Source organism: Myotis lucifugus, unplaced genomic scaffold, assembly GCF_000147115.1.
Source record: "Myotis lucifugus unplaced genomic scaffold, Myoluc2.0 scaffold_72, whole genome shotgun sequence".
Classification (NCBI taxonomy): Eukaryota; Metazoa; Chordata; class Mammalia; order Chiroptera; family Vespertilionidae; genus Myotis; species Myotis lucifugus.
The window spans coordinates 4,386,355-4,399,441 of NW_005871120.1; the positions used below are offsets into that span (position 1 = coordinate 4,386,355).

The 13,087-nt window shown below is 51.0% G+C and overlaps 1 protein-coding gene across 1 annotated transcript in view; it reads left to right on the forward strand.

The window, feature by feature from the left end:
* TRAP1 (TNF receptor associated protein 1) overlaps positions 1-13,087 on the forward strand; it is a 63,333-nt gene that overhangs the window by 41,128 nt on the left and 9,118 nt on the right. The window contains exons 6-12 of the mRNA XM_006090432.3: positions 988-1,148; positions 2,633-2,742; positions 3,471-3,544; positions 4,447-4,602; positions 5,940-6,060; positions 7,312-7,381; positions 11,789-11,936. Coding sequence (XP_006090494.2) covers positions 988-1,148; positions 2,633-2,742; positions 3,471-3,544; positions 4,447-4,602; positions 5,940-6,060; positions 7,312-7,381; positions 11,789-11,936 — 840 coding nt within the window. The remainder of the gene's footprint in view (positions 1-987; positions 1,149-2,632; positions 2,743-3,470; positions 3,545-4,446; positions 4,603-5,939; positions 6,061-7,311; positions 7,382-11,788; positions 11,937-13,087) is intronic.

The window sequence follows — 13,087 nt, forward strand, 5'->3', positions numbered from 1 at the left end:
GGGAGGAAGAGAGAGAGAGAGAGAGAGAAGCATCAATGATGAGAGAGTCATAGATCGGCTGCCTCCTGCACGCCCCACACTGGGGTTCGAGTCTGCAACCTGGGCATGTGCCCTGACCGGGAATTGAACCCTGACCTCCTGGTTCATAGGTTGATGCTCAACCACTGAGCCACACCAAGCAGGGCAAAAATTTCCACTTTTAAAAAACTTCTTTATTATAACCTGCTCCCCCCCCCCCCCCGCCCCCCATTACATGGATTGGATTTCTATCAAGGGAAGTCTGTGCTATCTCACTAGCTACATGTGGCCATTTGGATTGAAATTAAATACAATTTAAAATTTAGTTCCTCAGTTGCACTAGTCAAATGAGGTCAGTAGCTACCATATTGGACCATATAAAACATTTACATAATCACAGAATGTTCAATTGGACAGTATTCATAGCAATGAGTGCATTCATTTTGCTTGATTTTTAATCTTAGGAAATTTGATAACTTGAGTTATAATAGTTAAGTGCCTGGTGGTACGTAGTACAAAGCATGTACTTGGTATGTACTGTTTCCCCATGAAGCATGGAATCTAGGAGACATGCAGAAGACACATCTGGGCATGCGTGTCACACCCCTTCACCTACTGAACCTCAGAAGCTGCCATTCCCCCCTTTCCTGCAGGAAGGATGTGTGCACTCACTCACACTGCCCTTCCTCACTCCGGGGGGTGTGGCCCACAGCGACAGGCAGGGTTACAAGCCCTAGGAAGCAGATACAGAACCGGTCCCCCTGCTGCCCAGCTTGGGGTCTTTGGGCAGCTCACTTTACCGCTCCGTGGCATTGTTCTCTGGGGGTAAAATGGGGGTAAAATGGGTGGTGTGTTTGTCTGGAGGATGAAATGGTATCTTAGCCGTGAGAGGGACGCACACAGGGAGGCGCAGCGTTCGTCCTCTCTTGGGAGTGAAGCCCTCCCCCTGCCCAGCCTTTGCCCCCACAGGCCTTCCTGGACGCGCTGCAGAACCAGGCGGAGGCCAGCAGCAAGATCATTGGCCAGTTTGGAGTGGGTTTCTACTCCGCTTTCATGGTGGCCGACAGAGTTGAGGTCTATTCCCGCTCAGCCAGCCCGGACAGCCCGGGTTACCAGTGGCTCTCAGACGGGTAAGTGACAGCAGCGTCCCCGAGTCCTACCCAAGGACTGCCCCCGCCCTGGGACCACCGCGGCTCAGTGTCACCTGAATTCAGCAGAAGCGTTGCCCTTCATTTGGAAAGTTAGACCCCCCTCAGGAAAGGCCTGCAGGCCTTTCCGGGCCTTTTACAGGGAGCTGTCCCTCCTGCTTTCTGATCCCAGTGGCCCCTGGTGTCTGTTTGGGCTCCATGACTGTGCTCTGAGTGTAGACCGTCCCAGGCGAGGCTCCTTGGTTCATGGTTTGGCCATTCTCCTGGTGCCCCCTGGCCCTGGGCAGTGTCCCTGGACATTGTCCTGTGGGAGCCCAGTTTTGATTCCTCCCGACCCTGGAACTTCCACGTTTGACCCACGGGCCTGGCCCTGCTTTCCCGCCAGCACAGGACTCGGGTTTCCCCTCAGAGATGCTGGTTTTGCTCTCCAGTGTGCACTGGGGTCGTGTCTTACAGCTCAGTAAGTCCATGTTCCAAGACAGTATTTGCAGAAGATGGTGCCTTGGCTGAATGTGAGCACTTGTTCAGCAGGCCCCAAACTTCCTTCCGAACCGGCTTTCCCGACTGAGTCTCTGTCCTCCGCTGTGGTTTCAGTAGCACACGCAGGAGGCCGGGCCAGAGCACTGCTCATCTCCCTGCCACAACTTAGATTTCTGTTTTATTCCATGAAAGCAGTGCTCAGAGTACACTTGGGCAAGGAAGCAACAAGGCAGCAACTTGTTGGGGGTTCGTCCCCTCCTCTTTTTCTCCTAAAACAGTTTCTCTGCTCAAGGAGACCCCTGGCTTCTGCTAGAGCAGTGGTTCTCAACCTTCCTAATGCTGCGACCCTTTAATACAGTTCCTCCTGTTGTGGTGACCCCCAACCATAAAATTATTTTCGTTGCTACTTCATAACTGTAATTTTGCTACTGTTATGAATCGTAATGTAAATATCTGGTATGCAGGATGTATTTTCATTGTTACAAATTGAACATAATGAAAGCATAGTGATTAATCACAAAAACAATATGTAATTATATATGTGTTTTCCACTGGTCTTAGGTGACCCCTGTGAAAGGGTTGTTTGACCCCCAAAGGGGTCACAACCCACAGGTTGAGAACCGCTGTGGTAGAGGCTCAGACATGCAGTTAACAAGGGAGTTGGGGGCCGTCTCCAGGCCTCTGATTGCTCCCAGTGCCTGGCACAGCGCCCCAGCCGCTCAGGTGGACATAAAGCTCGAGAGGTTGTGCTCCTGAGACCATGCCCTGGGGAGCAGGAGGGCCCCCATCCCACCCCGCAGCAGCCATTGTCCCCGACAGAAAGTTGCCGGTCTGGGGCTCAGCTGGGTAATAAAAGGTGGCATCTGGCCTCCCTTCTGTGTGTCAGCTTGGGCTCTGCTATGAAACCCAGGAGCGTCACTGACCTGCGGGTGGGGTTTGTCGGTAGTAACGTGCGGAACTGGCTCTCTCCCTCTCCTGTGTCTTAGCTCCGGGGTGTTTGAAATCGCCGAAGCTTCAGGAGTTAGAACTGGAACCAAAATCATCATCCATCTCAAGTCAGACTGCAGAGAGTTTGCCAGCGAGGCCCGGGTTCGAGGTGAGCGGGAGCCTGGGCCTCTGGACATGTGGGCGGCAGCACAGTCAGTGCGGCACCTCCTGCTGGCATGTTTTAGGAGATCCTGTCAGGGTGGGAGTGTGCGGGGAACTCGGGCCAAGCTGGCGGCAGGGGTGTTTCTGGGCGTGGCTGCCTGGGCCCTCCGAGGACACACTCTGAGGACAGGCTCCGGCTGACCCCGTGTGGAACCAGGAGGCCAGGCCTAGCCTCCTGACTGCCGGCCAGGTCGGGTGCCGTTCTCTCCCTCCCTTCGGGCTGTGTGTGACTTCGGTCACTCGCACAGTCTTTGCATCACTCCCTGTGTTGTCAGCTATCGCTGGCCCTCCCACCCGGCCGGCCTGAGCCCAGGCTTCACTGAGAACCAGAGGGGGTGCTGCTGTGTGTGGTTTTCTCTGTCCACGTCTTACTAAACGCTTATCGCAGGTGCCGAGTGCTTTCCAGGGTCCACCGCCAGCTGACAAAACCGCATTCATGTGACCAAGAAGGCGGCCTGGTCTCATGGCGGCCTGGACCTGGAGGCATCTGGTTCGGGTGTGAGTCCCGCTCAGCGTATGCGGGCAGGATGTGTCCCTGCTGTGTCCTGGCTTCCCACCTGGGCACGGGCCCGGCACCGAGTCCCCCCAGCCTGCGAGTTGTCCCTGCAGCAATTTCCAGAGCTTCTATTTCTAGAAGCTTCCTGTAGTCACTGTTTTTTCTTTTGTCTCTTCCAGACGTGGTGACAAAATATAGTAACTTCGTCAGTTTCCCCTTGTACCTCAATGGGAAGCGCATCAATACCTTGCAGGTGAGACCCGCAGATGCTGCAGGGCTCAGGCAGCTATGGAGGCCAGTTGGTACATTTTGGGGCTAGATGGGCAGAAATAGGATAGGATGATGTCAGAATCCCAGGACAAGGTGTTCTTTGTGGAGAGCGAGATCCATGATACAGACAAGGTACTTCCCGCCCCCCCCCCCCCCCCCCCATCCTTGTGCACCAACTGTAACGCACGCACCACACATTTCACCCTTACAGTGCGCAGGGCCGTGGTGCTTAGTGTTCAGAGCCATGCAGCCATCAGCACAGTCGATTCTAGAACATTTCATCCCTCAGAGAAAACCTGTACCCATCAGCAGTCCCTCCCCATCTACCCCCATCTCTGGCAACCACATTCTGCTTTCTGAACTTGCCTATTCTGTACATTTCATATAAATGGAATCAGTGATGTGGCCTTTTGTGCCTGGCCTCCTGACATAATGTGTTGAGGTTCACCTGTGTTGTCCTTGTTGGGCTGAGTAATATCCCATCGTTTGGCTGGGCTGTTTTTTTTACCATTTGCCGGTTGACGCCAAGTGTTGATGATGTGTGGGCACGTCCAGATCCTGCCTCCTGGTTGGCCCTACTGGACACACTGCCTGGGAGGGGGTCCTTGTTCTCGGAGCCTTTTGTGTGTCTTTCTCTTTGTGGGCCCCCTTACCCACCCATTCTGGGGCACCCTTTCCCTCAGTGCTAGAGCGGGTGGGGCCGGAGGCAGAGGGAGGGGCGTTCCCCTGAGGCCACCACCTGGTCTGTCCTAGGAGGCCAGTCCTCTCTCATCCTCAGGGAGCATCACTAGCACCAGGTGCCACGAGCCCCACCAGCTCAGCTCCATGCGGTTGTTGTGAGGAAGTGTCTTAAACATAACATTCCCCGTTCACGTCCATTTCCAGGCCATCTGGATGATGGACCCCAAGGACGTGGGCCAGTGGCAGCACGAGGAATTCTACCGCTACATCGCGCAGGCCCACGACAAGCCCCGCTACACTCTGCACTATAAGACGGATGCCCCTCTCAATATCCGCAGCATCTTCTATGTGCCGGAGATGGTGAGCACAGCTGCCCGCCGCCCTCAGCATGCTGGGGCTGCAAGTGGCAAGTCTGCAGCTCCCTGAGCGGGGGCATCACCCGCAGCACTTCCTGAACCGTGACAGTACAGCACAGACATGTCCCCAAAATTTACTTGGCAGCATCAGAGTAAAAGAAAAACCTGTGCCTCTGGGTGGGTGAACACAGAGTTGTAAGTGAGGGAGTGTTTTATGTGGCGTTTGTTGGGTGGGCTTTTGTAAACAGGGTGCCTGCAGAGATGGCCCTTGGAGCAGCCTGCAGGCTTCCTCTGGCTCCAGGCAGAACATTCCCGAGCTCTGCAGGGGGATGGATTCTGCGATGCCCACATAAGTTGTGCGTTCTCCATCCTTCCGTTTCGCCCCTAAGACTTCCTGGCTCACGGTAGCGTGGTGAAGTCTCTGGCAAAGCCTGCAACAGAGAAGCCTGCTCAGCGGTTGGACCCAGCTTCCCTGGCTTCCTTTGACTGGAGCCCTGGGGCTGCAAGTAGCTCTGTTACCCACTTTGGAAAGAGCTATTCTCCACCCTCAACACTGAGTGTCCTTGTAGCCCAGCTGCACCAGCATTTCCTGAGACTTGTTGGTAACGCAGAATCTCGGGTTCGCCAGGACCTCCAGAATCAGTCTCCCTTTTATCAGATCCAATGTGAAGTGTGCAAACTGCAGGGTCAAAGCACTGGGCTAGAGCAGGATTGGCAGACACGCCTGTGGAGGGCCAGACTGCCTGGTTGGGCTTTGCAGTCATGCACAGCCACAGCGCTCTGCCACTGGCATGAAAGCACCACACCTGCACCTCGGGGAGCAGGCAGAGTCGTGTCCAGGAAACTAGACACGAATTTATTTTGCATGTATCTCTCACATACCATGAAATATCGTCTTTTGTTTTTCCCCCCAACCATTTAAAAATGAAAAAGCCATTCTAGGCTACACAAACCGGGTGATGAGCCAGATTTGATCGATGAGCTGTAGTTTGCTAACCCCCAACCCCTAGCAGGTTTGGTTCTGCTCACGGGACATACTAGTGAGTCTTCCTTTTGTAATATCCTCCAGGAGAGTAGACTGGGGAAGGCAGCGGCTGCCCAGAGAAGGCCCCCTGAGAGCTGTTGTTGGGGGTCCTCCCTGGGCATTGGAATTCTGAACAGACAGATGTGGGGGTCTCCTGGCCTAGCTCTGCTTCTGGATCACTGCATGTCCACCCCACAACTTCTAGGCCAGTCCCAGTTGTGCAGGGTGGTTCCCAGAGCCGTCATCAGGGCTCCCCATGACCTTGTAGGTTCTGCCCCTGTGTGCAGCTGACACTGCCCTTTCCTCCTTGCCCACAGAAACCATCCATGTTTGATGTGAGCCGGGAGCTGAGCTCCAGCATCTCTTTGTACAGCCGCAAAGTCCTCATCCAGACCAAGGCCACTGATATCCTGCCCAAGTGGCTGCGTTTCATTCGAGGTATGGGGCCAGCGCCCTGGGACAGGTGTGGCTCCCTGCCTATGGCCCAGGGTGCTGACTGCGTTAGAAGGAGTTCATCTTTTTTTTAAAATATATATTTTTTATTGATTTCAGAGGAGGGAGAGGGAGAAACATCAGTGATGAGAGAGAATCATTGGTTGCCTCCTGCACACCCCCTACTGGGATTGAGCCCGCAACCTGGGCACGTGCCCCGACCGGGAATCAAACCATGACCTCCTGGTTCATAGGTTGATGCTCAACCACTGAGCCTCACTGGCTGGGCAGAAGGAGCTCATCTCTAATGAGTGTGGTGTCAGGGAAGCAGCCCCAGCTGTGGCTGGGCGAGCCAGATGGGCGTGCTCACAGAGCCTCCTAGGAAGCTGACTGCCTCCAGATTCTAGTCTTGGTTGATTTGGGGGAAATGGGACAGATGGACATGTTTAAATTGAGTTATTTTATTTATTTATTTATTTATTCATTCATTCATTCATTTTTAAGCCTCACCTGAGGATATTTTTTCATTGATTTTTAGAGAAAGTGGAGGAGAGAGGGAAAGACAGAGAGAAATACTGATGTGAGAGAAACACATCGATTGGTTGCCTCCTGCACAAGTCCCAACCAGGGCCTAGGCCTGGGAGGAGCCTGCAATCGAGGTACATGCCTTTGACCAGAATTGAACCCAGGACCCTGCATCTGTGGGCCAATGCTCTATCCACTGAGCCAAACTGGCTAGGACTTGAGTTATTTTAGTGTTTAAAGATATTACATGAGTTTTAGATTTAGACATGAACTGACTTGCATTTAAATAGATTGTAGTTTAATAAAAAAACAACTCAGCATATAAACCTTTGTATTCATCATGGCATAAAAAGATGCAAAATACCCATGACATATTTATGACTTTAAAAGTAAAATCCAGAAGTGGTTTTCAGTGTCAAAGTGAAGCTGAAATGTTAGAAACTTCACTGGTAAAGGCTCCCAGCCTTGCCTGCTTTTCTTCTGTTCACGTCGTCCTGACGGAGGCTGTCCGCATAAATTCCGGGACGTCAGGACTTGCAGGGGCCGGGGTGGTGTTGCCCACTGAGTCTCCTGCCTTTGTCTTTCCTGCCTCTGCCTTACCTTCATGTGGTCTGACGTCCTGTGGGCTTGGAAGGAGAATGCGGAGGTCTGGTGGGAAGCCAGTGGCCCTCCAGGAGGGCGGGGCAGCGTCTCAGGCCCCGCCAGGGTGCTGATGTGCCGTGTCTCTCTAAGGTGTGGTGGACAGTGAGGACATTCCCCTGAACCTCAGCCGGGAGCTGCTCCAGGAAAGCGCTCTAATCAGGTAAGCCCCAGGGGCAGGCACCTGCTGAGAGGCCCTCACTGGCTCATCTTAGCGGACAGAGGGCCAGGGTGGCTGCAGGGAGCGAGAGCAGAGCGAGGAGCTGTGTTGAGGCTGTGGCTGAGGGGCCGTGTGCCCAGAGAATGTGCAGATCACGCGTGCTTTGCCTGATGTTTTGCTTCACATTTTTGTAAAAAGGGTGGGAGGCCTGACGCATTGAGGAAAACTATGGCTGTGCTGGGACATGTCCCCTCCCTTCGCCAGCCTCCATTAGCCACCCCGGGTGGCCACAGCTGGGGAGAGTCCAGGTAGGCGGTCTCTGGTGTGGATGAGGCTGAGGATAGCGACAGAGCCAGGAGATCACCTGGCCTTGGTCCCAGAAGGTCACTGATGTTGTGAAGTAGGCGAGGCCGGCCCTGGACCAGACCCTCTTTTGGAGATGTTGCTCTTGGAATCCCCGTGGGCTGAGGTGGCCGGGTTCTCATGTCCCCATCCTGATTGCGGCAATAGCTACTGTTACTGAGTGTTCATTCTCACCCAGAACCGCGGAAACTGAGTTGTGGAGAGGTCACAGCAATCACGGAGGGAGCCTGTATTTGAACCCACACTTACTGACTGCAGGCATATGCTCTGTTCCCAGCAGCAGAGCTGGGCTGACCCGAGGCTCAGGCAGGGTATGTCCAGCCACTTGGTTGCTGCTGTGGTTCTCAAGGGCTAGATTGTCAGTCTGAGGCTCAGGTTGATAAGAAAAGAGTCAGCCTTAAATGATGTGTTGGAAAGAACCATGCACTTACAGAAAAGGTGGAAACATGATACAGAGGAAATTTCCCCCTGTGCCCTTTGAGAGCAAGGTGTCCGCCCGATGCCCCATCCTCCCCAAATATCTTAGGCTGTATTTCCAATGAACAAGCATTCTCCCCTGGCTGCAGGGCAGCTCCAGCCAGGGAGTTGGCTGGTGCGGCCCCACCGCTGTCTAACCCTCGGACTCATTCACTTGTGCCGCCCTGTTAGAGGGAGTAGTGCAGTCACACATGCCTGTAATAGTCCCTCTAGCCTCCTCAGGCTGGCCGAGTTCCGGTCTTTCCCTGACTTTTGTGACCAGGGTGCTTCTGAAGGTTTCTGGCCAGTGACTTTGTGGACTGCCCTCGTGTGGGTCGTGGATGCAGCACTAGCACAAAACGACTGCATCCTGTCAGATGGGACCTGGCTTTGATTTGTCCTGTTCCTGGCGATTTACAAGTTGACATGATGAAGGGTGTGCCAGCCTTCTCTGTGTGAAGTTCCTCTCGTTTGTAATTAATACATCATATTGCAGAGTGGTGTTTTGCTATGTGAAGAACATGTTGCTTCATCAAATTTTCCATCTATTTATCGATTTTATTTTTTTTAATATCCATAATTGATTTGTATGAGCTGATTTCCTATTTTACTTAGTGGGTTATAACTTATTAGTGTCTTTATTTATTTATATATATATATTTTTAAATATATTTTTATTGATTTCAGAGAGGAAGGAAGAAGGAGAGAGAGATAGAAACATCCATGATGAGAGAGAATCATTGATTGGCTGCCTCCTGCATACCCCCCACTGGGGATTGAGTCTGCAACCCGGGCATGTGCCCTTGACCGGAATCAAACCTGGGACCCTTCAGTCCTCAGGCTGATGCTCTATCCACCGAGCCAAACCGGCTAGAGCATCATTATTTATTTTGATGCCCAAACAGTCTCCAGTTGAGCCAGCGGGAGCCCACGCAGGCCGACTCCTGGCCCTTTGACATGCCCGTGGTGCTCTGAGCACTTGCTCACTTCTGGCACAGGATGTTTCGGGCTCACCTTGTGTTTTGCCCACATCATTTCCTAGCCCTGGAATTGCTCATTCCTCCAAGGAGCTGGATTCATTTGAATGGAGAGTGGTATTAAGCCAAGATCTGGGCACTAGGGATGCCGTTGCTGTTGGGCATTCACTTCTCCCAGGTCCTCTCAGTAGACAGCTGAGCAGTGAGAGTGTGTGTACTTGTGTGTAATCTGCCTCCATCCTTGTTTCTGCATCTACTGAGTTCACCCAGCACCACTGGGACTTCCCTGTTTGCTCCCTGTGATGATGAGAAGTCTGCCTCTCATTTTCCTCCCTGGGTTGCCTTTGGCCAGTCCCCCTCCTGGTCTGCCATCACCACTGCCATCCCCTGACATAGCTTTACCCACTTGGGCTCTGACTCCACACAGGGAGCTGCCCACTACCGCCAGTCTGGACACCCTCCTCTGGGGTCCTTGGGCCTGGACACTCCATGCCAGGCTTCCCCTCCCCTACCCTGTGGGGACAACCTCCTGGTGCTCTCCTCCCTGTCCTAGCTGCTGTGGCTCCCCTGCCACAGGTTCGGGTGCTGCCTGGTCTCATGCCACCCTGTGTCTAGAGAACACACTCATTCAGGACATGAGTAGAAGAGGAAAAGCTTAAATGAATGTTAAACATTACTGCTCCCCTATCCTGGATTATTAAAGAAATACATGGTAATTTCACTTCTTTTAAAGGAAAGGCAAAATATTAAGAAGGGAATAAAAATACCTCTAATTCCACTAATAATTTTTAAAATCTTTCTTTATTTTTACTTTTTACATCCTATATAATAAAGAGCTAATATGCTAATGGTCGTGACACCCTCACACCATAAGGAGCCATCACCAGAAGGCTGCGTGCGCAGCAGGGTGGCGGGGCTGCATGTGTGGTGAGGTGTGCACAGGTGGGTGGGGGCTTGACGCTATGTGCGCGGTGCAGAGGCGGGACCCCTGGTTCCGGCCTCCCTCTTTGGGGCAATCCATTGAGGAGCCCTGGATGGATGGGTGGGGCCTACCTCTTTGGGGCGATCAATCGCAGGGCTCCCGCACTGTGAGAGGGCACAGGCCAGGCTGGGGGACATTCCCCCCACCACCACCACAGTGCACGAATTTCATGCACCGGCGTCTAGTTAAATATAATTGTTTACTAACATTTTAAAATTTCAACTTTATGAGAGGCATAATTGACATATAAAACTATGTTTAAAGTGTAAATCATGGTGATTTAATGTATATATACATTGGGAAAGGATTCCAAGTTGCTCATAATTTTATACCATTAAATAATGCTGTAGTTAACACCTTGATTCACAAAATCCCAGTTTTGTAATATTGTAGTGTGCACATAGTATATCCAGTTATATAGTCCAAGCTATAGTGTATATATTGTATATATAGTATGGATCCTAATTATGCAAAACTATAATGTACATAAAGTAGTATAGTTTTGTTATACATATGTATATACATATGTATAACAAATTTATTCATATTGGAATTTTTCTTTTTTTAAAATTGATTTCAGAGAGAGGAAGGGAGATTGAAAGAACCATCAGTGATGAGAGAGAATCATTGATTAACTGCCTCCTGCACACTCCACACTGGAGATCGAGCCTGAAACCTTTTAATGCATGGGACAACACCCAACCAAGCAACACCAGCCAGGGCTAGGATGTGTTTTTTTTGTTGTTGTTAATCCTCACTCAAATATATTTTTTTCATTGATTTTTAGAAATAGTGGAAGGGAGAGGGAGAGAAAGAGAGAGAGAAACATCATTGTGAGAGAGAGACATCAATTGGTTATCTCCCGTACACGCCCCAACCAGGGCCAGGGATTGAGTCTGCAACCAAGATACATGCCCTTGACTGGAATCGAACCCAGGACTCTTTAGTCTGCATGCCAGCGCTCTATCCACTGAGCCAAACCAGCTAGGGCAGGAGGTGATTTTTTAAAAAAATATTTTTGATTGATTTTTTACAGAGAGGAAGGGCAAGGGATAAAGAGTTAGAAACATCAATCAGCTGCCTGCTGCACACCCCCTACTGGGGATGTGCCCGCAACCAAGGTACATGCCCTTGACCGGAATGGAACCTGGGACCTTTCAGTCCGCAGGCTGACGCTCTATCCACTGAGCCAAACCAGTTACGGCAGGAGGTGATTTTTAATGACTGCACTTATCTTTCATTTCAGTCTATTCTCTCCTGTTGACCACTGAGGTTGTTCGTAATTGTATTGTCTTTTATGTGCGACAGTGAAACTCCTGCTCTGTTAGTCTTTGTGACTCATTATATTTCCCAGGGAGCAATCTGGACAGTTGGAACCATCAAGGTTGGGAGGGCTGTTGCTGCCCTCCACAAAGGGCTGTCATTCCACGTTCCTGCCTCTAGGGGTGCGTCTTTGCACCTGGTGTTTGCCAAGGGTCACCCTTTCTTTTTCCATTTTTAAAAATTTGGCCAGAATGGTATGTTGTTTTCACTAATTTGATTATTAGTGGAGCAGAACATTTTTTCATACCTCTGGCTATTAGTATTTCATAAAAGTTGCTTGTTCATGATACATTCATTTCTGTGCTGTAGGAAACTCCGGGACGTTCTACAACAGAGGCTAATAAAATTCTTCGTTGACCAGAGTAAAAAAGATGCTGAGACATATGCCAAGTTTTTTGAAGATTATGGCTTGTTCATGAGAGAGGGCATTGTGACCACTGCTGAACAGGAGGTCAAGGTAAGGGTCCCGGTTTCTGGGCCTTTCTCTCTGCTGCCTTGGGCTCTGGAGGAAGCTGGTGGAGGCCAGAAACCTGAGCTTCCTAGGACATGACACTGGCATATCTGGGCACCCCAGCTACTGCTGTCCGGGAGCCAGTAAATGCAGCTCAGGAGTGTCCTCACCTTTGTCCTGTGGGACTAGGCTCATCTCCCTCAGTCCTCTCACCTGAGGCCGGAAGGAAGTAGGTGTGTATTCAGGGGGCTCAGGAGATCACAGAGGCAGGGCCAGGGCCAGGTACTGGTTCACCAGGCGGGGGAGGCAGGGACATTGTGTCGTCAGGGCATGTTCATCAGGTGGAACTTTAACATGGTGCTCCTGGGGCCTCAGCTCAATTCATCGTGCAGCATTACTTATATATGATATGATTCTTCAATAAACATATTTTGGCCTTTTTTTTTTAAATCTTCACCTGAGGATATGTTTTTATTGATTTGAGAGAGAGGAAAGGAGAGGGAGAGAGAGAGAGAAACATCAATATGAGAGAGAAACATTGATCAGTTGCCTCCTGTACACGCCCCGACCAGGGATTAAGCCCGAAGCCTGGGTATGTGCCTGGATCAAACCCCACCACCTTTTGGTGTATGGGACGATGCTCCAACCAACGGAGTCACACCAGCCAGGACTGGCCATTTTTAAACCATTTTTTATTTTTATTTTAAATTTCACAGAGAGGAAGAGAAAGGGAGATAAAGATAAGAAACATCAATGATGAGAGAGAATCATCAATTGGCTGCCTCCTGCATGCCCCCTACTGGGAATGGAGCCTGCAACCAGGCATGTGCCTTGACTGGGAATCGAACTATGACCTTCTGGCTCATGAGTCGATGCTCAATCACTGAGCCACACCAGCCAGACAGGGCTGGCAATTTTCAGTGTGATATAATTCACATAGTAAAATTCACCCTATTAAAGTGGATAATTTAGTTACACTTGGTACATTCACAAGGTTGTGTAAACATCACTGATATATCATTCCAGAACATTTTCATCCCCAGTAAGCAGTCAGTCCCAGTGTCGGGGTCTCATCTTTTGTTCTAGAACAGTAGCAAGGATGGAGGGCTCCCAAGGGGGTTGTTCTTCATTCCCTGGGGGAGGGTGGGGCTGGAGTG